At 47.6% G+C, this 25,232-nt stretch overlaps 1 protein-coding gene across 1 annotated transcript in view; it reads right to left on the bottom strand.

Annotated features, from left to right (window-relative positions):
* Positions 1 to 25,232, bottom strand: part of IL17RD (interleukin 17 receptor D) — a 79,454-nt gene that overhangs the window by 1,463 nt on the left and 52,759 nt on the right. Inside the window, exons 2-12 of the mRNA XM_027835933.1 lie at positions 22,859 to 22,916; positions 20,603 to 20,728; positions 16,572 to 16,690; positions 15,680 to 15,800; positions 13,811 to 13,855; positions 13,551 to 13,702; positions 12,540 to 12,605; positions 11,034 to 11,088; positions 9,536 to 9,646; positions 6,076 to 6,260; positions 1,886 to 2,825 (exon numbers count right to left, since the gene is read on the bottom strand). Of these exons, the coding sequence (XP_027691734.1) occupies positions 1,886 to 2,825; positions 6,076 to 6,260; positions 9,536 to 9,646; positions 11,034 to 11,088; positions 12,540 to 12,605; positions 13,551 to 13,702; positions 13,811 to 13,855; positions 15,680 to 15,800; positions 16,572 to 16,690; positions 20,603 to 20,728; positions 22,859 to 22,916 (1,978 nt within the window). The remainder of the gene's footprint in view (positions 1 to 1,885; positions 2,826 to 6,075; positions 6,261 to 9,535; positions 9,647 to 11,033; positions 11,089 to 12,539; positions 12,606 to 13,550; positions 13,703 to 13,810; positions 13,856 to 15,679; positions 15,801 to 16,571; positions 16,691 to 20,602; positions 20,729 to 22,858; positions 22,917 to 25,232) is intronic.

Genomic DNA, 25,232 nt, shown 5'->3' with positions numbered 1-25,232 from the left:
AATAATAATAATAATAATAATACCTAACATGTAACACCTACTGTGTGCCAAACACTTCATAATTATTGTTTCATTTGATCCTCACAACTCTGGGAGGTAGGTGTTATTATAATGCCCATTTACAGATAAGGAAACTGAGGCAAACAGAAACTAAGTGATTTGCCATGAATCATGCAGCTAATAAGTGTCTGAGGTGGGATTTGAACTCAGGTCTTCCTGACCCCAGGCACTGCGCCATCTAGCGACCTTACTGAGCACCAGGTACTGCGAACATAAAGATAAAAAGGGAGCGAGGTCTCTGACCTCAAGGAGCCTCATCCTAAACGGGGAGTCACGATGTTCACAGATAAGTACGTGACCAATTAAAATAAATTTTTTAAAAGCAAGCAAACCCCACAATGTCCAGTACACTTGATTTCTGACCTCTGGAATGAGCTGCAATGACGGAGCAAGAGAGACTATGGAAGAGGCTTGAGTGGGCAAGCAGGGAACATGAATACCATCCTGAAAGAAACAGCTCCGAGTTTACTCAGGGACAGTTTGAGGGGATGCTGAAACCTTGTGGCGTCATGCTCAGCTGCACACATGCATGCACGCGCACGCACACACAGGCACACCTACGAGCACCGTCACAGACTCCATCACGGGAGGATGCAGTTCGTTCCTCCCAGGCACCCTGTGACAGACGTTAACTATCCACAAGGAAATGCAGACTTCCTCCACACCCAGGTTCCCAGTTCAGAAATCTCTGGTGGCTCCACACCACTTCAGGATAAAAATCCATCCTCATCACTCTGCTGTTTGCAAAGCCTTCCACAATGTGTCTTCTATCTAGCTTTCCAGTCCAATTTCCTATTAGTCCTCTTCCTGAACCAGCCTGCCGCTTCCTCTGCACGACAGCCATTTTCCCACCTTCCTGCCTTTGCCCAGACTACGCTCTGACAAGAATGCATTCCCTCTGGCTCCAAAGCACAGCTCAGTTACCATCTCCCAGGTATATAAAACCTTTCCTGACCCTTGCTGCCATAAACTGCCATAGTTAATGCTCTCCACTTACTGACGTTGGGGCAGTGAGGCAGTGCTGCAGCGGATAAAGCACTGGGCCCGAGTTCAAATTCAGCCTCAGACCCTTACTGGTTGTATGATCCTGGGCAAGTCACTTAACCCTGTTTGTCTCAGTTTCCTCATCTATAAAACGAGCTGGAGAAGCAAAAAGCAAACCACTCTAGAATTTCTGCCAAGAAAACCGCAAATGGGCTCACAAAGAGTCGGACATAACTGAAAAGAGTCAACAACAACAAACTTGAAATTAATTTTGTATTAGCTCATCTCCCTCCATACATATCATTTCCTCCCAGTAGAACGTAAGCTCCAGCGATGCTGGGGCTGTTCTGTTTTTCTTCCTGTACCCCCAAAGTCTCACACAGTGCTATGCATGTTTGGCCTTCATTTTTTTTAAAGGCAGTTGGGGTTAAGTGACTTGCCCAAGGTCACACAGCCAGGAAGCGTCAAGTGTTTGGTCTGAGGCCTGATTTGAACTCAGGTCCTCCTGACTTCAGGGTTGGTGCTCTATCCACTGCACCACCTAGCTGCTCTGCCATGCATGTTTGGGAAAGTGGAAAACCAGACTTAGGATTTCACTGGGGGTGGGGGAGCTCCCAAAGTGGAAATTCCCTTCAACAACAGGTCAACAACTCTTGTGTAACTTACAGGGTCAGAACTGACCGTGGCAGGGGGAGATGAGTGACTTGCCCAGGGTCACACAACCAGCCCGGATCAGCAGCAGACCTGGAACCAAGGTCTTCCAAATCAGAGGCCGGCCCTGGAACCCCTGCACAAGGCTGACTCCCTATTTTGCCTTGACGTTTGACAAACTGCCACTTACCTAGGCCGGAAGAAGAAGACATGCTCCCCGTGATGGAGGAGGTTTCCATCTGGTCCATCAAAAGCCCTTCCATCAGCGGCAGCGATAACTCTGACGACGGCACGGAAGAGTCATAGATGCCGGAATCCCTCGGCACGTCGGGGGGACCGAGCGCCTTCACAGCGTGCAGCAAGGGCCGCAGGACGCAGCTGCCGTCGTGAGCGTACTGGCAGTCCCCGTCTTCTTCCAGGCTCAGATGGGGCAGGACCGAATGGGGGTCTGCAGCGCCAGCGCCAAGGATGGGGGCTTCCGCCTGCAGGCAGAAGTCGCCTTCAGCCGCCGGCTTGCAGGTGACATCGTTCAGCACCAAGCCAGAGTCAAATTTCTCCACGATGGGCTCCTGGTAATGGAGCGGGGGAGGAGGGAAAGGAAGGAACTGCTTCTCAAACCAGTCGGGCTCCTGATCGATGAGCTGGTGCATGTTGCAGATCGCCACGTACAGAGACCGGCCAGACTTGCTCCGGAAATAATTCCTCTTGCTGAGGGTGACGGGATAGAGGTCCGGATCCTGTGGGCTGAGGCCTCGGGAGTGCAAGTGAGAACAGAGCTGGGGGAGGTGATCCATAAGCTTGTACTTGGTGCTCAGGTCCAGCACGCCGGGGACGTCGCCCTCGCAGGAGTAATCGAAGTAGACGGCAATGTATTTGCCCAGATCGGCCGAGCTCCGCTTGGCCTGGCGGAGCTTCTCGGCGATGGCGGCCACGGCCACCAGGAAGGGCTCGCCTCCGTCAGCCGAGCCCCACTTCCCTCCCCCGCGCTTACAGCCCTTCTTCTCAACAAAGTACTTCATCCCCTTGGAGCACACGACTATGACAAAGTGGGACTCCCGGATCTGCCGGACCACCCACTCCTTCTGCCCCTCCCGGCACGGCTTGAAGTCTTCCCACAGATCCAGGGCAACCTACAGGAGACAAGGGAGCCTTGGTTGATGAGAAATGAACCTCGATTGAATGGCAGGAATACACAGCACAAGAGGAAGAAGGGAAAGGGGAGACGGAAGAGGGGAAAAAGGGGAGAAGGGAAAGGGAAAAGGGGAGAAAGGGAGGGGAAGAGGAAAGAAGGGGGAGAGGAAAGGAAAGAGGAGATAAGGAAAGAGGAGAGAAGGGAAGGGGAAGGAGAAGAGGGAAAGAGGAAGGGAAAGGGGGAGAAGGAAATCTGGATGGAAGGAGGACAAACCCATCTGAGACTGTTGTGTCCTGTGCCTGGCACACAGTAGATACTTGCTGGCAGGCTGACATGTCCCAGGTTGGCACAGACCGGACAGTTTTAGATCCTGGACAGAAAACTACTGAATGTTTCAAAGAAAGCCAACCCTGAACTTGGATATCAATACCTACTTGAGTTAAAAAAAACTATCCAGTGGAAAAAAATAAAAATAAAAACTGTCCAGCACAGGATGTATGATGAAATATACCTATAACGATATCAGGATCTACTTTGATATCGAGATAGATGTAGATAGGTATAGATATCTAGATATCAATATGTGTATGTGTATATATATACACATATATATATATATATATATCTGTATGTACGTATTTTTTTTCAACATGGCCAGTGAAAACATTTGTTTTGCTGGACTATACTTATTTGTGGGGGTTTTTTTTTTTTGGGTTGTTGTTTGTTTGTTTTGGAGAGGAAAAGAGGGAGAGAAAATAAATGACTGCTAATTAAAAAACAAAAAACCCAACCTAAGTGCTCAATATCCACCAAGAACTGTGCCAAGTACTAGAATGATCAATAGAGAAAGTGAAGACAGGCCCTGCCCTCAAGGAGCTTACATTCTAACAGGAGTAGACAAGAAGAGACATGGATGGGGTCGGGGTCACTTGCTGACATCACTTAATTGGAAGGGACTTCACTGGCCGTCTGAATCGTGGCCAGTTCACACCTGCGCAAGGCTCCCTCCCCGCCAGCGGGTCACCCAGCCCCTGGCCGAAGACCTCCAGGCAAGGGGATCCCTACCCCCTCCACGATGTCCAGACTCCCAGACAATGTTGCTGCCTCCCCTCCCCCTCCCCCGATGCAAACTTCGGAAAGGCCTGGGCCAAGCTGGAAAGGCTCTGAGTGTGGTGTCACGTGGTGGGAAGAAGGCTGTGTTTGGAGTTAGAGTCCTGCCTCGGACACTGGCTTCCTATGCTGCCTTGGTCAAGTCATTTCTCTGACACATGAAAGATGAGAAGCTGGAGTAGACGTCCCTCTGAAGTCCCCCATCTCTAAATCTAGGATGCTGTTTGTCTGTTGTCTGAGGGCCAGCCTCGGCAGAGCTACAGTGGAAGACCCTCACCCTCAGCTTGGCCTCAGGGTAATGGCTTTTTTTCAACTAGACACCATTCGGAATGACAAGAGAGGGGCTGCAATCTGAGTCAATGGAGGGAGTCCCCATACTGACATGCAAAATGTTGATTTAACTATGACAACTTTTCTTAGACTTCTAGGAACTCCTCATGAAGAAAGTCCCCCTCTCACTACAGATGGGCACTTACAGCAAGAGACTTGTCCAGGGTCACACAGCAAGGATGTTACAGAGGCAGGATTTGAACCCAAGCCTTCACGGCTTGAGGCCACCATGCCACACTGTCATATTCCTTCAGGATACAGAAAATGCTTGTGTCGTGGTACCTCATGGTGTGTATTTAGGAAAAAAGAGGCATGACCGGGAGTCACCTGTGTTTGCTTTTCCAGCAGGAGGTGGTAAAGAAGATCTGATCCCGGTCTCTGTTCCCACAATAAACTGTGACCAGAGATAGGCCACTAACAGCCCAAATGCACAGCTTCCACCCACTGCTCCCTCTACATGCAGAAGACACAACATGTTCAGTAACACGGAGCTATCTTAGGGTATATTTCTCTCTCTTGCTATTTTCACACAAGTCAGATGAAAACCCAAAAATGGAGGGGGAAAAGTGAATCTGTGATGACAATCTTGCCAGATCCAGGGGGCTGTGAGCCGTTGCTCCAGGAGCAGAGACAGCCGGTCAGGGATCCGGCCACCGCCGGCTGGCTCCCTCTGTGACCCCCCACTACACATCTGTGAAACAGCTGCCCAGGATGCAGAGAGCTAATGATGCAAGGCCTGGAGGTCAAGAGGCCGTGTGTGTTTGGTGGTCAGATGGGGTGAGGAAGAGGAAGGAATGTTTGCTGAAAGGGGCCAAAAGGAATTCAGCCCTGCCACAGACTGGGCTCCATAAACCAAATCTAGGAGGGGAGAAGATCTCAAAAATAAACAGGAAAATGGCCAAGCCTTGTAATTAATTATCTGAACACAAGGGGGCAGTCTTATTACATACAGTTTTAAGAGGGAAACACCAATGTCAGGCCAGGACTTTCAAGATCTTCCCGAGTCAACGCTCCTGGAAAATCAGTCTTGAAGGGTAGAGTTAAGGATGGGAAGCAGACAACTTAGAGTGTCCAGTGAAAAGGGCCTGGACCGACTTCAAGCCAAGAATCTTTCCCCTTCTTCGTGACACGGCCCCTTTGGTGTATGGTACAGCCAATGGATGCCTTCTTAGAATAATGGTCATACAATGCATGAGATACGACAGATGGCACCACAAAGGAAAACAACTAGCGAGACGTCAGTCATCAAGATATTTAAAGAGCCACGCTCACAGGCCTCAGGCTAAGAGCCCCTGCTCTAGATAAATGAGAGTGTTTAACACAGAGAGGGGCAGACTCAAGAGGACGCGAGAGCCATGCTAGAGTATCTGAAGGAGCGTCTGTCATGGGGAGGAGGCAGGATCGGTGCCATCTCTACAACTTGGGCTCTCAGGGTTTGCCTGCGCATGGAAAGAGTGAGTGACTTGCCCAGAGTCACACAGCCGTTGCGTAGGTGGGATCGAACCCAGGTCTCACGGGGCTCTGAAGCCAATTCTCTGTTCACTGATCCATGCTGCCTCTCATTGATAATAACCACCACCATCATCCTAACAACAAGAAACAACTGACTTTTACACAGCGCGAGGTACGTCACAGACATTGCCTGGTTTGACTCTGGATCCCACCTGGCATGAGACATCTCCCGCCCTCCCCGAGAAGGTGCTATTTTCAGAGAAGGGTACGCAGCACTGGTGATTTCAGGAAGGTCCCTCCCGCGAAGGCTGCACCCGCCCCGATCCCAGCTGGGCAGGGGCAGTGGCATTGCTCACCTCGCAGCCACAGAAGTCCTGAAGGAAGTAGGCGAAGCACTGGATGACGGTCATGTGTTTCTGGCAGTCTTTGCTGGAGTAGCAGATGAACACTTTGGGCCGAGGATGGAGCCTCTCCCCAGGGGCCGTGGCCACGTACGTGGATGACTCTGAGCTCTCCTCATCTAAATGTGAATATATATTTTCTAAATTGAAAAAGAAGATACAGTTGGCACCCAACAGCAACACTTCTCCTTTCCCTAAGGACTGAGAACACAAGAGCTTGTCCGTGCGTGTTGAATAATACGTGTGTTTTCAGACTTTTTCCATGCATTGATCAGTTATACTCATTTTTTTCCTCTTTTTTTAATCTTTAAAAATACTATTTGTTACATGGGAGGTCTCCGGGACGGAGAAGAAGGGTGGTAAATCATGGCGATGAAAGAAAGAAAACCTCAATAGAAATGTATTTTAAAAAAAGAGAAAACAGCTCAGGTTTTTCTCCCTGTGAGAGGCATCCCTCCACCCACACCCCACAAGCCTTCACATGATCCCCACTGGTTAAGGGGCTGGTGTATTTGGCAGGTAGAGGAGAGGGCAGCTGGGCTTGAAAGCAGAAAAGAATGCAAAGACAGCTACTGACCACCAGAGGGCGCTGGCACCCACCACTCTCTACCCTAACCCCTTCAGGCTGAGAACTTGTGCGAGGTGGGAATCCTTTCTTCCCTGAAGTCAGTCACATGGGGGCCAAGGTTCCCACACTGGCTCAATCTCCACTCCCCCCATGCCAGGATGAGCAGCGTCTGTGCTGACAGGAAGCTGAAGCTCCGGACCTCGTTTTAATCACGCCAACCGCCACTGCACAGCTGCCCCATCCAACTGCACTTTCATTTAATGCAAAAGGCATTGAGTAAGCACCTACTGTATGCCAGCCACTGGGGTTACAAAGGCAAAACTGAAGCAGTCCATGCCCTCCAGAAGCTTACATTCTCCACCCCCTCATCTCATCCTCTTAAAGTTTGGAACTTTCTTCAAAATTCAGTACAGGGGTCACCTCCTCTAGGAAGCCAACTCTGATGCTCTCCCTATCTCCTCACCTCTCCATTTCAGCATTCTCTCCCTCCTGAAATAATCTTGTATTTCCTCATCAGAGAGCATGATTTTGTGCCTAGAGGAAGTTAGATGGTATAGTGGGTAGAGTGCTGGGGCTGGAATCAGGAAGACCTGAGTTCAAATGGGGCCTCAGACACTAGCTGTGTGACCTTGAGCTAGTCACTTAACCTGTTTGCCTCAGTTTCTTCTTTCGTAAAATGGGGATACGAACAGCATACGGTTGACGTAAGAATTAATACTAACAAAATCAAAACTCCAATCTTCTTTCCCTTAATATCAATAAACATTTATTAAACACCTACTATGTGCCAGGCACTGTGCTAAGTGCTGGGGATACAAAAAGTGGCAAAAGACAGTCCCTGCCCTCGAGGAGCTTACAATTTAATGGCACAAACTTAAAGTATTTATATAAATATTAGCTCTTATTTTTATCATCCTCTTTAAAGAAGAGCAGAGACCAGTTCTTTTTTGCATCCTGGGGCCCACCACAGGACCGTGCCTTCGTGCCCTTTTTTTGGTCCGAGCCTGTGATTTCATTGGCCTATAGAGTTTCCCGGGAAGGCAATCCCGTGACCAATGCAGACACTACAACATAAGTTTTGCAGCTTAGAGTCTCGGCATATTTTGCCTGGGGCTCTCCTAGTGACCTGCCCAGTGGTCACCCAGCCAATAGGTGCCAAAACTGGGACTTCGAACCCAGGTTGCCCTTTCTCAAAGACCAGCTCTCCATCCCCTAGACCATGCTGCTACTTATTAATTACAAGCTAAATAAACATTTATTGAATTCAATTCTTCCTGCGGGTGGTGAGAGAAGGCACCGTAGCTATTCAAATAAACAAAGAAAGGCAGAAAGTTGTGTTGCTGTCAAGTTGTTTCAGTTGTGTCTGACTTTTTGTGACCCCATTTGGGGTTTTCTTTCTCCAGCTCATTTTCCCAGATGAAGAAACAAGCCAACAGGGGTAAGTGACTTGTCCAGGGTCATAGAGCTCATAAGTATCTGAGGCCGCATTTGAACTCAGGTCTTCCTGACTCCAGGCTGGGTACTCTGTGCCACCTAGCTAAAAGTAATAGAAGCCAAAGAAATTTCCAGACAAGGTGTGCTAAAAAGACTAGCAACAGGAGAAAACACTTCCCAGGGGAGGGCTGCAGGAAGAAAATAACACTGGAGCTATGCTTTGAAGAAGTTTCTGAAAGTGGAGACAACACACGTGCCAAACTCAGTGATGGTTGATGTGTCTTGTGCAATGCAGGAAGGGCAATCATGCTAAATAAATAAGCCAGAGTCAGACGATGGAAGGCCTTGAGTGTCAGGCTAGGCAGCCTGTATTTTATCCTAGAGGCAATAGTGGGCCACTCAAGGCATTTGAGCACTCTCCCGAGGGGCATGATCAGACTTGTACCTTAGAAATGTAACTCTGGGAGCTACATGAATGTGGATTAAAGAGTCGGAGGCAGCCAAGAGATGACTGGGCGGCTATTATAACAGCCTAGGGGAAACGCAATTAAGGTCTGATGTAAGTTACTACCAGTGGGTAGAGAGAAGGAAATGGGAGCCAAGGGTGTTGCAGAAGGATAGTTGCCTGATACTGGCAACTCACTGGGTGGGGAGGGGTGGAATAGAGGGAAACATCCCCCAGGTGCTTCTAGTCCTTGGGACGTAGAACACCCAGCTCTGTGTTAGACACAAAACTAGGCTGCGGGGCACTCAGACTTCTCATTTTCAAATGTGTTTCCCGTTTTTAAAAGTTCATGGTGCTTTTTTTTTTTTTTAAACCATCAGTGTTCTACTGGGATACTGAGCCCTCCGGCCCCTACTGAACACTCTCTTAAAACAATAAGCCACCAAACTAACCACAAAGGCAAGTCTGCCCAAATGCACATACACAACTTCATGTCCACTGCCCCCCCACCTCTACACACTGGGATTCTACTTTTTAAATTGATGACGGTGATCACTTCATATTCCATCATGCCTTATAATTTCACAGCACTTTCCTCACATGAGATGGATGGTGCACAGTTTGAGTTTGTTTGGACCTGGGATCTCAGGTATGAAAACTCTCTCCACCAATAAAGCTCAGCAACTGAACGTCTTAAAGGACTCTCTGTGGCATTGACGGCCTAAGAGCCTTGCCCACGGTCACAGAGCTAGTGTATGTCGGGGCCGGACTCAAGCTGAGGTCATCTGGGCTCTAGGCCTGGCCTACTATCTACTCCACAGGGCCGTCCCTGCTCTTCTGAAAAGGAACTCAAAGCTGAGTGACGTCTGCGCCTTCCCAGGGCGAGCGAGCAGCCAGCTGACCTCCAGGGCAGCCCACCAAGCTCAGGGATCTCTCCAGCGCCCCCAGCGCCTCAACCCAAGACGTACCTTGCTGCTTCTTGCGACACATCACGGTGAAGAGAGTTGCGAAGGCGGAGATGACAACCAATGGGACCGTGATGGCGATGGCCCGGATGGGCCCAGCCCAGGGAGAATGCACTAGGGTTCAAAAAGGGAAGAGAGCCCTCAGATAGCGGACATGCTGCCGAGAAGATGTGCGCGAGACCGCCCTTGGCTGCACCACCACCGCCATCAAGCCTACCCACTTTCTAAAGACCTTCAGGCCCCCAGAGCACTTAGCTCCTCACAAACCAGTGGGGAAAGTGGTGGTTATTGTTATTATCATCATCACCATCATTACTGTAATTATCACCATCATTATAGTAACTGTCATTATTAAAATCATCATCACAATTATCATCGACATTATAATTATCATCATTATAATCAACATTGTTTTCACCAGCATTATAATCATCATTATATTACCACTGTAATTGTCATCATTCTATCATTAACATCATTATGATCACAATCATTATATCACTATAATTATCACCATCAATGCCATCACCATTATCATCCTCATCCTCATCGTTCTAATTTTGTAGATGAAGACGACGAGACTCAGTGTGCTAAATGGCTGGGTTAAGCTAGCTCCCACAATCAGACGAACTCCGCTATCCCACTTGAGGCCACCAGATGGCAGAGTGGACTCAGCGTTAGAAGACATGAGTTCAGCCACTGGCTATGACCCTAGGAAACACATTTAACTTTTCAGCCTCAGTTTCTGATCTGCAGAAGAGGGATGGGGATCGGATGGGGATCTTATGGGCATCAAATGAGATAATAATGACAATAATGTAATGATTTTAATAAAAATCGATGAGATAAGGGACTTTGCAAATCTTTAAGCGCATCTGTGAACATCAGGCCCCACCACCGCTATTGTTGTTGTTATTATTAGGACTCCCCACTCCCTTGAAAAATAGTTGGCAACATTTTTACCTATTGGCTCAAAGCGCTAGAGGTGAACAGGACCAGAAAGGCCATCAAATCCATACCCTCAGTTTGCAAACAAAGACACAGAGAAGATGAAGTGGCCAAGCAAGGGGCAGAGCCAGGATCTGACCCCAGGTCCCTGACTCCAAACCCATCGCCCTTTCTACTGTGCCGCGCTACTTTCAACTTATTCAAAAGGATTTACAGAGCTCCTTCAAATTCTTTGATACAGGACCAAAACAGCTCCCCAGGGGGATCTGTTAAGACCACAGGTAACTTTGGGGAGATTGTCTTAGAAGTCCAGAGCCAGAAGGGAAGCCAAGGCAGACACGTGCCCCAGCAGACAACCCTGTGTTTACAGATGGAATGTGACTTCCCCAAGGTCATGCATGTAGTAAGTATCAAAATCTTTCCAAAAACCAAATGGGGTTTGGTGGATATTTCTCAAGGGTGATCCAAGGGGTGGGGCAGGCTCAGAACACCTAAGATGCTTTGTCTTCTAGGGACCCAAAGCAGGATTCCTCCGAGAGAAGAGACTGCTTACCTGGCTTGAAGGCATAATGCATCATTTTTCTGGTGGTATTTGTGTCATCCACAAGCTAGAAGGGAGAGAAGCCTCATCTTAATAAACTCCATTATCCAGTTCTGAAAATCATAGCTTCTCCCTCCCAGTCTGTGCCCAAGTGAATTGAGAGCCTGAAAATAAACAGTCATCTTAGCCAGGATGAAAATGAGGAGGGTGAAAATGTCCATTACGTGGGGGCAGGTAAAGGAAGAAGAGGTGGGCGTTGGGCTTTTGAAATGGAAACACCAAGACTGTTGGTTGATAAGTGTTGGGAGGTCATTCAGACACTGAGTTTAAGTCCTGAACAGAATGATAGAGACCACTGGAAAAAGAAGGGAGCTCGGAGCCTAGTGTGGGCAAACTCACATAGAAATGATGCTCCTGCTACCACACACTGACTTAGAAAACCACAAATTAATCTTATCTATGTCCTAGCGTATTTCTGTTTATTTTGTTTAACATTTCCCAATTACATTTTAATCTGGTGAGGGCTGTACTCTGTGAGTTTTACCGAGAGCATGACACCTGATTAGCCCATCATTTGACAGATGAAGAAAGTAGAAAAGCCCACAAAAGGTCCACCTTTGGTGTATTATCTCAGAACAAGGCTGCAAGCCTTTGAGGACACATGGTTCTCATCCATGTGGGAACTTCCTTCCCCCTCCTGGGTCTATTACCCTTCTACAAATTAAGTAGGAAATGCTTTCCACAGTTTTCTGTGGCTGGAAGAAAGTCCAAATTCAAAAAACCACATTGCCTTCACCAAGTCAAGAAACCCCTGACTCACAGAACAACTGCGTATCAGCCAAAATCTAACATTTCTAAGACTAGGAAAATCTATATAGAAGAAAAAAATATAGAGTTGGACTGTAGAGGTCATTGAGGCCACGATCCCCTCATTTTAAAGATGAGAAAACTGAGACCCAGAGGAGGGCCTACTGTTACATGGCGAATAAGGAGCAAAGCCAGAACCTGAACCCAGGTCTTCAACCAGTCTGACTCTTCTGACACCAGGCCATGATGCCTGACATTTCTGATTAAAATTAAGCCCCCTTGCAAAAGTTTTGTTGTTGCTTAGTTATTTTCCATTGAGTCAGACTCTCTGTGACCCCTTTTTGGATTTTCTTTGGAAAGATTACTGGAGTGGTTTGCCATTTCCTCATCCAGTTCATTTCATTTACTTATAACTGCAAAAAAAGTGATGAGATCTGGCCTTAGAGAAGAGACAGGAGAGGACGCCTTTTAATCCTTCTAGGCAGACATGGAGGAGAATGGCTGGGGAACGTTGCCTTTTACATAGGCTGCTTAGATCTGCTTTACTTTTTTCATTTACAATATTAGAAGGTGTGGGGCAGTACAGGGAAGGGCAAGAGGACAGTGGGAAAGGTGGGTGATGGAAAACAAAAGAGAGAAGAAATATTTATTTTAGAAGATTAAACCCATTAGTCTGCCTGGACTCCAATGAACAGTTTCAGCAATTTTTACCTCAATTATATAATCCCCTGGAGAGACATTCTGAAGAGTGCAGCTGGTTATCTCTGTATTTTGTTCCTGCAATACAATAAAAATATGTATTTAGAAAATTTACCTTCTTAAAAAGAGTATCTAAGATTCCTCCAGATCCGTAAGGCCCGTCCCGCCCTGTGCCCATAGCAAACACCGTTGGGGGAGCCTCCAGATTTCTCTTTGGAAGAACAACCAAACAAGTCTTCACCTCATGGTCATTTGGGCTGAGTTGTCCTACCTGGCCACGTCCAGCTCCAACGTCTGGAAATAGTCAATTCTAAGGAATATTCTCACTTGAGGCCAAGGGAAGACCACTGAGAATAAATTAGGGCAGGGGTGGGGGCCCTTTGGGTCTCCCATATTGGGCCCTCCCATATTGGAGTTTTATCACTTTATGAGGCTTTAATTTAGGTCCATCTGCTTGGAAGATGAAAAACAGGCAGGAGACACAGGCTTTCAGAGTCTCTGGCTTCCTCCAAAGCTACCGATGGGAGGCCTTCCCAGTTCTTAGTGCTACGCCCATCTTGAAATTCTTCTGTGTACCTCTGTAGATATCTGAGTATTTGCCTATCTGTTTATGTGATACAACACTGCCCTCCTCCCCAGAATGTAAGCTTCTTGAAGGCAGGGACCATTTATTTTTGCATCCCCAAAGCACCTAGTAGGTGTTTAATAAATGCTTTTGTTGTTGTTTAGTCGTTTCGGTAATGTTTAACTCTTCATGATCCCTTGTGGGGTTTTCTCGGCAGAGATCCTGGAGCGGTTTACCATTTCCTTCTCCAGCTAGTTTTACAGATGAGGAAACTGGGGCAAACAGGGGGAAGTGACTTGCCCAGGGTCACACAGCTAGTAAGCGTCCGAGGCCACATTTGAACTCAAGAAGATGAGTCTCCCCAATTCTAGACCAGGTGCTCTGGGCACTATGGCGCCCCCTAGCTGCCCCCAACAAATGCTTCCCTGAGTCAGATGGACGTCCTTCATTGGGCTTACCTGCCTGCACGTCTTTCGTTTGAAGGGACCTTGGTGCTTGAGCTTGTAGTGAAGATAGTAAAAGCGAAACCCGAAGTTATGGGGGGCGTGGTCGAAGGACACCTGCATATTCAGCCCCTGCTGGGTGATGTTGAGGTTCCTGGGCTTCCAGACTGCGGAGAGGGGGGAGGGAGAATGAGCCCCGCCCAGCAGCCACCCGGCCCCAACCGATGAATTCCTGCACACGGGTCAGGCGAGGGGCCGTTAGCGATTCTACTTACAAGGTTTACAGGCCAGGTTGTCCGGCTGGAGCAGCAATTCACACGCTATCAAGTGAAAAGAAAAATAAAAAAATTCAATCAGTCATTTACCTGCTACCAGCATCTCACTGTGCAGGTGAAAACAAACTGCTTTCATATATTCATTCAACAAACATTTGAGTGTATTGCTGTGCAAGGTTTTGTGAAAGATATAAAGACATTAGGACGTTTCTCCCCACAAAGATCTGATCATCTTTTGGGGACGGCATATGAAATAACTGGCATAATAAGATTAAATAATATGGAGAGGGAAGCATGTAGTGGTGAATAAAATTGTTGGGCTTGGAGCCAGAAAGGCCTGGGTTCAAATCCCGCCTCTAATTAGATCTGTGTGCCCCAGGGCGGGTCACCTCAGCTCTGCGGGCCTCTAACACAGCAAGGTGGCACCATAGCAAATGGAGGGCTGGGCGCTTATGAGCTGTGTGACCCTGGCTAAGTCACTTAACCCTGTTTGCCTCAGTTTCCTCATCTGTAGAATGAGTCGGAGAAGGAAATGGCAAACCAGTCTGGTATCTCCGCCAAGAAAACCCCAAATGGGGCCACAGAAAGTCAGACAAAACCATTATATCGAGCGCTGAGCCTGCACATGGCTTTACCTGCATTCTCTCTCCTGATTTTCACAGCAACCTCATGAGGTAGATACTATTATTCTTCCCATTTTTCAGATGAGGAAACTGAGGCTGAGGGTAAAGTGCCTTACCCAGGATCACACAGCCAAGGTGGAATTTAAAGTCAGATCTTCCTGACTCCAAATCTAGCATTCTCCACCCTTTTTTGGTTTAACTGAAGCAATATTTATTTGCCACTTGTAATAACGTGAATATTAGGTACCACAAAATTAGTGACAGGCATTTTACAATCCCATAGGACTGGACACAACCAAAGGTACAAGTACTAGTGATTTATTACATCTTATAATAGCAACAATCTCAACACAATTTTACGTCAGAAGAAAAAAAGTACCTCCTACAAACATTGCCTCATACAAACACCTCCATGCCTTAGAATTGCCTATGCACAGAGGGGGTAAGCCTTCCCCAGGGTCACGCAGCTACTAAGTGTCTGAGGCCAAATTTCAAATCAGGCTTTTCTGACTCCAGGGCCAGAGCTCTACCCACTGCACCACCCAGCTGCCCAAGGTTTTTGGGGGTTTTTTTTTTTTGCTATTTTTTGCCTTCCTCTGTAACCTCAGCCCTTAGCCCACTGCAGACAAACACTGGCTCTGCATAAATGCATGCCAACCAAACTTGAGGAAACTCTCCAGAGCAGATCAGTGACTCTTATAATCTAAGAGCACTGGCCGAGGCCCGTGGTCTGCAGAGGGTGCGTGTCAGAGGCCGGACTTTGTGAACCCAAGACCAGATGCCTCCCTCCTCTCCATTCATTCATTCATTCATTTAGGTGGAGGGGTGATTTGGATGGGTAATTTAAGTGGTATAGGGAGATACCATGAGGAAACCGCTCTCCAGATCCATGAGTACAAGAATCTATTAAGAGCCGTCCAGGACACCCCCTAACCCATCCATATGCACACTTTTGTCACACCCTCCAATAACAGTCCAGCTGAACCCCACATTCCGAACGGAAGAACCCCATCCTCGGACTGAACAGTGGGGAGGTTCCTACGTTAGCTCACTGGCTCCTGGCCCTCTATTCTTTGCCATGAGCCCTTTGCCTTGGAACAGAGAGCCCATCTCCACCCTCACTCTGGGGATCAGTCCTGGGTGCAGGCTTGTTCTCCAGAGTGCTTCATGAGGCGGTGGGGGGCGTGTTGCTGGCTACCACCCCCAAAAGGACCCTCCGTGGACACTGGGGGCAGGCCGTACTTACGTCGAGTCCGGAAGAAGAAGGGGTGGTAATTACTTTCATTTTTAATGGAAGGAAAGGGGACGATCTTGACAAAGTAGTCAGTTTCAAATTTCATATTCAGAAAAGGCTGAGATTCCATGCCCTGGAAGAAAGGAGAGAAAGCAGGCTGGGGGAGCTAATTCAGTGAGTCACGCAGCCAGTGTTGGCTGGGACCCATCACGGGGAGCTTCTCACAGATGATGGAGATGGGCCATCTGTGGCCCCCACCCCCCATCCCGGAGAGGTCCAGACCAACTTCTGGTCTTTATCCTAAACACCTCTTAACAAATCGAGTCAGGCGCCAAGACTGCTATTAGTTTGGGGGCAGTAAGATGCATCAATTATTAACACGATAGTTCAAATGATCACATACACAGCCTTTCTTTCTCCCCAAACCATACTGGAAACACCCTTATGCTTTGCAATAAGAACATTAAGAATTTTGTACCCAGGATAAATACGATTTGTGTTGACTTGAAGAAGCGGCAAAGAAAAAGATGCCAAGGCATCACAGCAAGGCCACTTCTTGGGCAATGGGGAGGATCCTCACTCTTGCCCAGCATCAGGTAGCTTCCTATTTTAATGATTATTCTTGCTACCTAGGTGCTAATCTCTAAAGTTTTTGCTCCACCGAGGGCCTCAGAACGCTGTGAGCCTCCTCCAAATTTAGCACCTCGGTGCAAAGCCTCAGCTGCCTCACCCTCGTTAGAGCTCTGTGATCACTGGCAAAGAAGGGGTGCTGAGGCGTGTGCCCAGGAGGACAGAGGCAGCTCACTCGGCTGTCTTAATTGCTTCTTTCTGGATAGCCTGGTGGGACTCCATAGGCCCGTCCTTTCTCTTGACAAGGCCACACTGTCACTGACATGCAACTTACGGTTCTTTTAAAACTACTATTGAGCTGCTTGGGGTCCTTCAGGAGCATCTGCTGGCACCGTCGCCCCTCTGACTTCAGTTCCTCCAGGATGACCCGAAATCCTTTTAGGAATTCGATGCCTGCGGGAAAACCAAAGGCTCCCATTAAAGGCAAAACCGGTTACTTCTGAGCACGTGTCCTGCTCCACGATTGCACGCGGCCACTGCCCCGTCCCAAGCATCTCTCACCCCTCACACATCAGAGTTAAAGGAGTTGTTACTTTAGCTGACGAAGTAGAATAGAGGAAGGAAGGAGAGATGGGATGGGGGGTGAGGGGCACAGGGCTGGGGGAAAGGTAAAGGAGACAAAGGGCTGGGCTTCTAGGCAGAATGTTCTGAATATGATTTCAATATTCAATATTGAAGAAATCTGACATACCACAAGTCCACGTCCCAGCCCAATGTACAGAGGGGTAACTGAGATGCACAGAGACAGTGACTTGCCCAAGGTCAGGTGGATATAAGGAGCAGATTCAAATCCAGGCCACCCATAATGAGGAAATGGAAATTGGTGTGAAGGCTGCACACGCCTTTCCCTTCTCTCCCCCCCAAAAGCAGGCTCCTCTTCCCTTCTGGATCACCCCCACCCCATTGTCACTTTTTATACTGAAATGCTTGCCTTAGGTTCCGTTCCTCTACTAAGAATATTACTTTAGAAAAACAGTATTTGGGTAGCAGGATTCAGCTTGATTTGGCTGACAGTTCACCAGACCTTTATTAATCTGTGATCTAGTGATTAGAGGTTTCTAGAACCCAAGATCAAGTGACTTGGGATAATAAGAATAGCGAGCATTCATACAGCATTTGAAGGTCTACAAAGCACTTGCATATATTATCTCGTTTGACCCTGACAACAGTCCTGAGGTAGGTGATATTATTTCCACTTTACAGATGAGGAAACAGAAGCACGGGGGGGTTAAGTGATTTGTTCAGAGTCACACAGCTAGTAAGTGACTGAGGTCAGATTTGAACTCAGGTCTTCCTGACTGACTCCAGGTCTAGTGCTCTATCCGGCATGTTATCTAGCTGCCTATGTGATTTTTACACGATGGTTTTTTTCTGTAATTCTTCATGAAAAAGACATTCAGAATTCAGCTGGTAAATGTTCTTAACAGACCACTCAGAGGGCCCCAAGTGTAAGATGCCAACCTACAGAGGCCAGGAAAGAGGGGTCACTGTCACCTGAGCTCCCGTGGCACGCCTCACTACATGCTTCCCCAAGGATTAAGCTCAGATCCCCACCAAGGTGAACAAACACACCAGGCTTTGTGTCCTGGGGACACCTGATCCCAGGCAAACAAGCTCTGCTGTCTGATCTGAAATTCCTGAAGAAACAGTCCGATATGCTTTTCTCTTTCTTCCTTTCTGCTGAGGCAATCGGGGTTAAGTGACTTGCCTAGGGTCACACAGCTAATAAGTATCATGTGTCTGAGTCTAAATTTGAACTCAGGTCCTCCTACTCTAACCACTGCCCCACCTAGCTGCCCCCCCTACTCTTTTCAATCTACTCTGAATATTCACCTGATTAGCTTCCGGAGGGAGTGGGGGTCCTGAGTCCTCCAACACTATGACAGCAGAGAGTAAAGTGGAGAGGCTTCTAGGGCAGACCCAGTAGCGGGCTCCATCCATTGGCATCTATCTAGCCCCCAGAAATTTTGTTGTGTCTGAAGCCCAAGGACCATCCTGGCCACGCTCAGAGAGACCCATCCCCATATCCCATCACTGGGTAATGGATTTCCTTGGGGGAGGGGTGGCACAGTAACTCCACATGCCCCCTCAAGATTTCCACTGAGTGGAAAGAATGCCTACGTGGATATAATCACGGCTCCTCAAAGCGTAAGAAGAGAAGCAAGAGGTTCACATTCGCACACACTCCCAGGATAAAGAAACCAGCTGAACCTGCGTGCACGCCTCTAGAGGCAGGCATAGGGCTTTTCTTACCGCTAAAGTAACTGCACAGCATGCAATTAACCGGGGTGGGAATGTGATAGGAAAGGCCCTTTTCTTCCTCTATCATGTCCTGTCAAGCTCTCCCATCCTATGCCGCCGGATCAAAGGAACTCAGAGACAGATGGTCCCTGGAGGTCATTTAGTTCAGGTGCTCATTTTACACATGAGGATACTGAGGCCCAGAGAGATAATCTAACTTGTCTGAGGTCACGCAGGTAGGAGCGAACAGAACTGGGATTTCAAGCCAGATCCCTAACTCTTCTTCTCACTGGGCTATGCCAACCCCAATGGCCATAATGCTTAGTCCTCGTAGCCAGTGAGGGGAGGGGTCGTCGCATCTCCATCCTTCCTTTGTGGGGGTTACTCACAGGATCACAGATTTAGAGACAGAAGGGACCTTAGAGGCTAGGGTCCAACTCCCTATTTTACCAACAAGGAAACTGAGGCTGAGGAGGTCCCAGGGTCACAAAGCTAGTAAGTGCCTGAGCAGGGATCTGAACTATCACAATATCCATCCCTTTTAAGCCTCTAAGCCTAGAGTTCTTAACCTGGAGTCAGTAGGTGCTGTTATTATCCCCATTTTACAGACAATGAAACTGAGGCAGACAGAGATTCCGTATCTTGCCCAAGGTCCCAGAGCCAGTTAAGTGTCTGAGGCAGGGTTTGAACTCAGGTCTTCTTGATTCCAGGCCCACTGCTCTATCCACTGAGTCACCCAGTTGCCATTTTAAAACATTTTGAGAAGGGGTCCATAGGCTGCCAAGCTGGAGACCCTCTATTCTAGAACTCTGTAAGGAAATCTGTGTTTATATGTAGGTGTCTGCATGTATCCTAAGGTTATATGGGGAAAAAATTAATAAGAAGTAAATATAAATGGCTTTCTGTCTAGCAGCACCATTAGCAGGAGCGTCCTGGCTATATCCCACTGCAGAGTGGATAAAGCACTGGGCTTGGAGCCAGGAGATAGGACTTTGTATCCCAAGCCAGATATTAACTAGCTCTGTGGTCATGGCTGGTCATTCTATGCCTTGCAGCCTCGGTTTCCTCATCTGTAAAATGGAGATAATATCACGAGCACTATCTACCTCACAGGGTTGTTGAGTAGAAAGCAATTTGCCAACCTTTGAGTGCTAGAGAAATTTAAGCTTTTATTCTTTAGAAGAAAACTACATTTTCTGACTGTATTTAAAGAGAGAGACTTTCAAGCCTTTGGTAATTAACTATCCTGGAGTGGAACGGGATTCCCAATCATTAGCAGTTTTCTAGTAAGGTTGGATTGACCACTTGTTGGGAATTCTGTAGAGGGGATTTTCCCTAAGGTAAATTAGATTAAGTGGCCTCAAAGGTCTCTGAGATTCTGCAAAGGAAGGATCCTAATTAAATAACATGCCTGGGAACTATATCAATAATAAGAGGCAAGGTTATTGGTAATACCAAACCATGTACCTTTCATACAAAATTGAGCTCAACTCCATAGTTAAGAGCCTAATTTCAAGCCAAGTTGCCACCAAGGCATTCTCCACCAAGCCCTCTGTAAATATTTCTAAAAGCTCCATGTAATTTTCCTTTATTGCTCTTAAGAGACCATAGAGGGCTGTACACGCATCAATCACCCGCCATAACCCTTTCTGAGCAATATTGGTAAAATCGACAGATGTTCATAAAACAACGTTTCAAAAAAAAGTGTGCCCCTTCCTCCCCACTGCTTATTCAACAAGAGTTCTTTCTTCCAATTCACCCGCATCTTATTTTACTGACCACAACTGAGATGAGCCAACTCACAACGAAATGCAAGCATTCTTTTTCCTAATAAGACTCGGGATCTCAGCTAACTGGCCTTTACTCACAGAGAAAGACTTCCTTCTACGGTTCTCTCAAAAGGATCCAGAAACAAGGTTCTAATGCCAGGGGAGGTCTGGAAAACAGCCAGTTTCATGGACACAACTCGGCTTATCAATCATCATCTCCCTACTGATCGTTGCCTGGATGTCATCTACCAAAGTCATACGGGCAAAACGTGCGACCAATGTTTTCTCCACTTACCCAGGGCACCCGCTGTCCAAAGCACGGTGATGGCCACCTGGTCATAGCAGGCATACTGGCTGATGGTGATATTCTGCACATCAGCAATCACATGTTTTCCCACTGGATTCAAGTAAGTTGTACAGTCTAAAATAAAGTATAGAATGAGAACAATTAATTTTTTTAAATGGCATCTTATCGGTGCCTTTTGTTTTTAGTGTTATTTGGAGAGACCACTGCTTACGCGTGAATGTGAACCCTCCCCCTGGGAAAACAACAATGAAAAAGTTAGGCAGAAGCAACGGACACGATGACTGTTATCTGGAAGTGTATTCAGCCCTCTCTACCTGGGGTCCCCCTTCTCTTCACAGAGAGGAAGGAACGGTGTTTTATGACCATTCCTCCAGTCCTGAGACCAGGCTTTACAGTTACTCAGAGTTCAACTTTCTCTTGCTACTATTTTCATTTACATTATTGTGGTTCTCGAGTACACTACTGAGAACAATTAAAATTCTCAAAAATCCCCCAGATTCGTTTTACTGAAATCCTACAGAACCATGGCTAGGGAAGGGGCATCTCTGGAGGTGGGCAACTCTGCCAGACTTAAAAACATGTGTTTCCAATGCCCAGCTATGACGTCACGGGGATAACACGGAGGGAAATCGTATATGGGAGCTTTAGTGTTATTGACCCCTTGGGGTTTACATTACCATCCCTAGAGGAGGGGGTGGGCAGCACTGGGCGGGGCAGCTGCTAAGAGTGCCAGGGCTGAGAGGCTCTCATGTGCTCAGTCTGGGTTTCTTGGTGTGGAGTGTTACGTTTTTATGACTAATCCTTTACTCGAGTAGCAATTATTCACACTGATCCCCACCCCACACCCTAGTTTTCCATATCACAGAGCAGACAAAAACAGCTGGATTTCATGAACTTTTCAGGAAGAAATTTGGGGACTGAGTCAAATAAGTGAACGTGGCAAGCCAGGGGGCTAGCTAGCAAGTCTTAAGAAGGTATGACTCCTGGGGCTGGTACGTGGTGCAATGGATAGAGCCCCGGCCTTGGAGTCAGGTAGAACCTGAGTTCAAATCTGGCCTCAGACACTTGACACTTACTAGCTGTGTGACCCTGGGCAAGTCACTTAACCCTGATTGCCTCACCAAAAAGAAAAAACCAAAAAGAAGGTATGACTCCATGACCTGTTTGCTAAAGGGAATATTCTGGGGAACTACTAACTAATAACAGTAATAGGTAACATTTAATTATCCCTTTAGGGTTTGCAAAGTACTTCACATTTATTATTCAATTGATCCTCACAATAATCCTGAGGTAGGTGATATTATCCCCATTTTAAAGATGAAGAAACTGAGGCCGAGATGTTCAGTGGCTTGTCCAGGATCACATAGCTAGTAAGACTTCACCCACGTGGCTAAAATCTGGACCAGACACTCAGACCATCTCCTGGTACAGAACTAGGGAGACCCGAGAAAAGCTTCCAGCCACAAGTTAGATTTGCTCTGCTCATATGCCTCAGGATTGGATGACACAATAAAGAAAGTGAGGCCTGGAAAGGTATGTGACTTGTCCAAGACCACCCAGCAGCACGTGGCAAAGCCAAGCCATCATTGAAACCCAGGTCCTCCCACTTCGAGACTCAATCTTTTCACTATGCCTTGAAAGCAACATTCTTGGGGCCTGTCGGCGAGTGATGGGTTATTATTATCTCACTGCCTATTTCGTAGGTCCAGTCAAGCTTCTTCAACTCTCACTGACAATGTTAAAAAAAATCATCTACAAGGAGAAACGGAGACACAGGGATTTAGCTAAGCTTCCATACTCTAGTTGACTGGTAAAGTGCACCATGGAATCCTGAAGCTCAGATGCAACCTCTAAAAAGCTCAACAATCTTTTTTACTCTTTTTTTTTTACCCTTGGCTAACAATGTCATCTTCAAAGCACCTGATAGAATCACTGTTGATTAATGTCTACGGCCAGAAAGAGAAGCACTGTGGCGCTAAAGTAGTTAGGGCGCTGGGCCTGAGTTCAAATCCTGCCTCAGACAACTAGTTGGGTGACCCTGCGTAAGTCACTTCATCCTGTTTGCCTCAGTTTCCTCATCTGTAAAATGAGCTGGCACAGGAAATGGCAAATCACTCCAGTATCTCTGCCAAGAAAACCTCAAACGGGGTTGTGAAGAGCCAGACACGACTGAAAAATGATCAAACAACTTCATTGCAGGGTTTCATGTTATTTTATTTTTTAGAAGGCAAGCTGGTTACTTACTGTCATATTTAAAGGTGACATTAGGCATTCCACTGTTCCTGCTGACTGGTACCACTCCCTACAGAAAAAAATAGAGAATATGACACTGAGGAAAACTAAGGAGCTTTTGAGGTCCAGTTTCTCCCTTTAGCACAAGAACCTCAGCCCCGGGAGGCCTGGAAGAGGCCCCAGAGACATCTCGGCTCAGCTCGTACACCACAACCAGAATCCCCTTCCACGCACACCCAGGAAGTGGGCCACCAGCTTCTGCTGGAAGCCGCGGTGTGGCCCCTTCCAGGCAGCCCATCACCTGATGGGCATTGCAGCCTCCTAGGAACACACCCTTTAGAACTTCCCCTGATGCTCCGTGTTCCATTCTGTGGGACCAGGGGAATAGGTCTCCTCATTTCTGACACAACACAGCCTTTCCAACCACTACTTGAAGACAACCTGCATATTATTCCTTTCTCTAATTGCCTCCATCCCCAGGCTAAGCACCCCCAGTTTCTTGTGGCCTTTGCCCATCAATCAAGCAATTATCTCCCAAGTGCCAGGCACTGTGGAGGCTACCAAGACAGAAATTAAACCATCCCTGCCATCAGGAAGAGGAGACAATATATTCATATGTTAAGCACATATATTAAGCATATTTAACACATGTATGAAGTGAATACAAAGGGATTCAGGGATCAGCAAAACCTTTATGTAGTCTAAGGGTGTGTGCGTGTGTGTGTGTGTGTGTGTGTGTGTGTGTGTGTGTGTGTGTGAGAGAGAGAGGAGAGAGAGAGAGAGAGAGAGAGAGAGAGAGAGAGAGAGAGATACAGCCTTTCCCAGAAGAAGGATTATAAATAATCGAAGGAAACGCTAACTTTCTGTTAGAGGTCAGTGAACACAGAAGGTGTTCCCCCAAGCTCCCTGGTACCCCGAGATTAATCTGTATCTGGAGCCTTCTTGGGGGGGGTCTGTGGAGCCCAGGTTAGGAAGCCCTGTCACAGAAGGTAGTACCTTCTTGGAATCTGGCTTAGAAGGGAACTGAGGACCCTGGCTCCCTCCCAAACCGTGCATCCTGACGGGGACCCCCTCCTCGAACTGTGCTTGGTTTGACACCATTAAGAAAGCCCCGCCACATTGCCCTCTGGAAGCTCATGTCCACATCCTTTCCCGTCAGGTTACAGAACCTTGCTCACTCTCCAGCGGTCTGGGAGCAGCCCCTCCTTCTGGGTTTGCCAGTTAAAACAACAGTCTCCCCCAGACACTTGGAGAATGGCGGCGGGGAGCGGTTCCAGCTGGAACCGACTTCACATCCTGCTCTGGTAGGAAACTTTTTCCCCAGACAACCTGGTTCATAAAGAAACCATCAAAGCCACAACAGAGAAGAGGTTCCCCAAAGCCAAAAATACAGGTTTCTTGTTCCAAAGGATAACGACCGAGAGAAGGAATAAACCATTGCACTTAATGAGAAAATACTTCATTGCTTCCCCAGCTTTGCCTTGCTCAGGATATGAGTGACGGGCCCTAAAATGCAGGCTTTCAAGGCCTGCGCTCGGGCCTCCAGGCAACGCACCCGGTTCTGTATTTCTGCTTTAATGGGGACAACTCCAGCAGATTTCCCCTGTAATTACAGAGTCTGCCCCACAACGGAGGGGCTTAAGCCTCCTGCGGAATATCCTGTTCTCCAGCATACTCAAGTCTTATTCTCGGTAATCCCCTTCCACAGTAATGGCATCTAAAAATTCACGCTTCCTCTAATGCGGATAAATGTGTCTGAGGACGTTTATCTGCAGATCCCCCCGAGTGTGAGAGCCCTCAAGAAAGGGAGGAAGGAAAACCATGGAAAAACCATGCCCAGGGCAAGGCTCGTTTCCACTCCACTGGGGCAACAGCAAGCGTGTTTAACATGCAACTGGTCAGGGGAGGAAGCATACACACGTCTCTAACATGAGACACCAATTGCCAGCCGACTCCCCACTCCCACCTCCGGGAGGGTGGGCCAAGAAACTGGAGTTATCTTGATGCTAGCGGCTTGTAATGAAATTGTATCCTGGAGCTCAGATACCCAACTATGATTTCTGCAACACACATGGACATCTGGATGGCCCAACTGCAGAGAAAGAAAACACAGGGCTCCTGCAAGGGGGATGGGGGAGTGGGTGGAGGACGGACATCATAACCACTACCATCATCACCATCATCATCATCATCACCATCACCATCATCATCATCACCACCACCATCATCACCATCATCATCATCACCACCACCACCACCATCATCATCATCATCACCATCATTACCATCACCATCATCATCATCACCACCATTACCATCACCACCATCATCACCATCATCATCACCACCACCACCACCATCATCACCATCATTACCATCACCATCA

Source organism: Vombatus ursinus, unplaced genomic scaffold (assembly GCF_900497805.2).
Source record: "Vombatus ursinus unplaced genomic scaffold, bare-nosed wombat genome assembly UNPS02014817.1, whole genome shotgun sequence".
Classification (NCBI taxonomy): Eukaryota; Metazoa; Chordata; class Mammalia; order Diprotodontia; family Vombatidae; genus Vombatus; species Vombatus ursinus.
The sequence above is the reverse complement of the archived record's forward strand: the minus strand, read 5'-3'. Positions and strand labels throughout refer to the sequence as shown.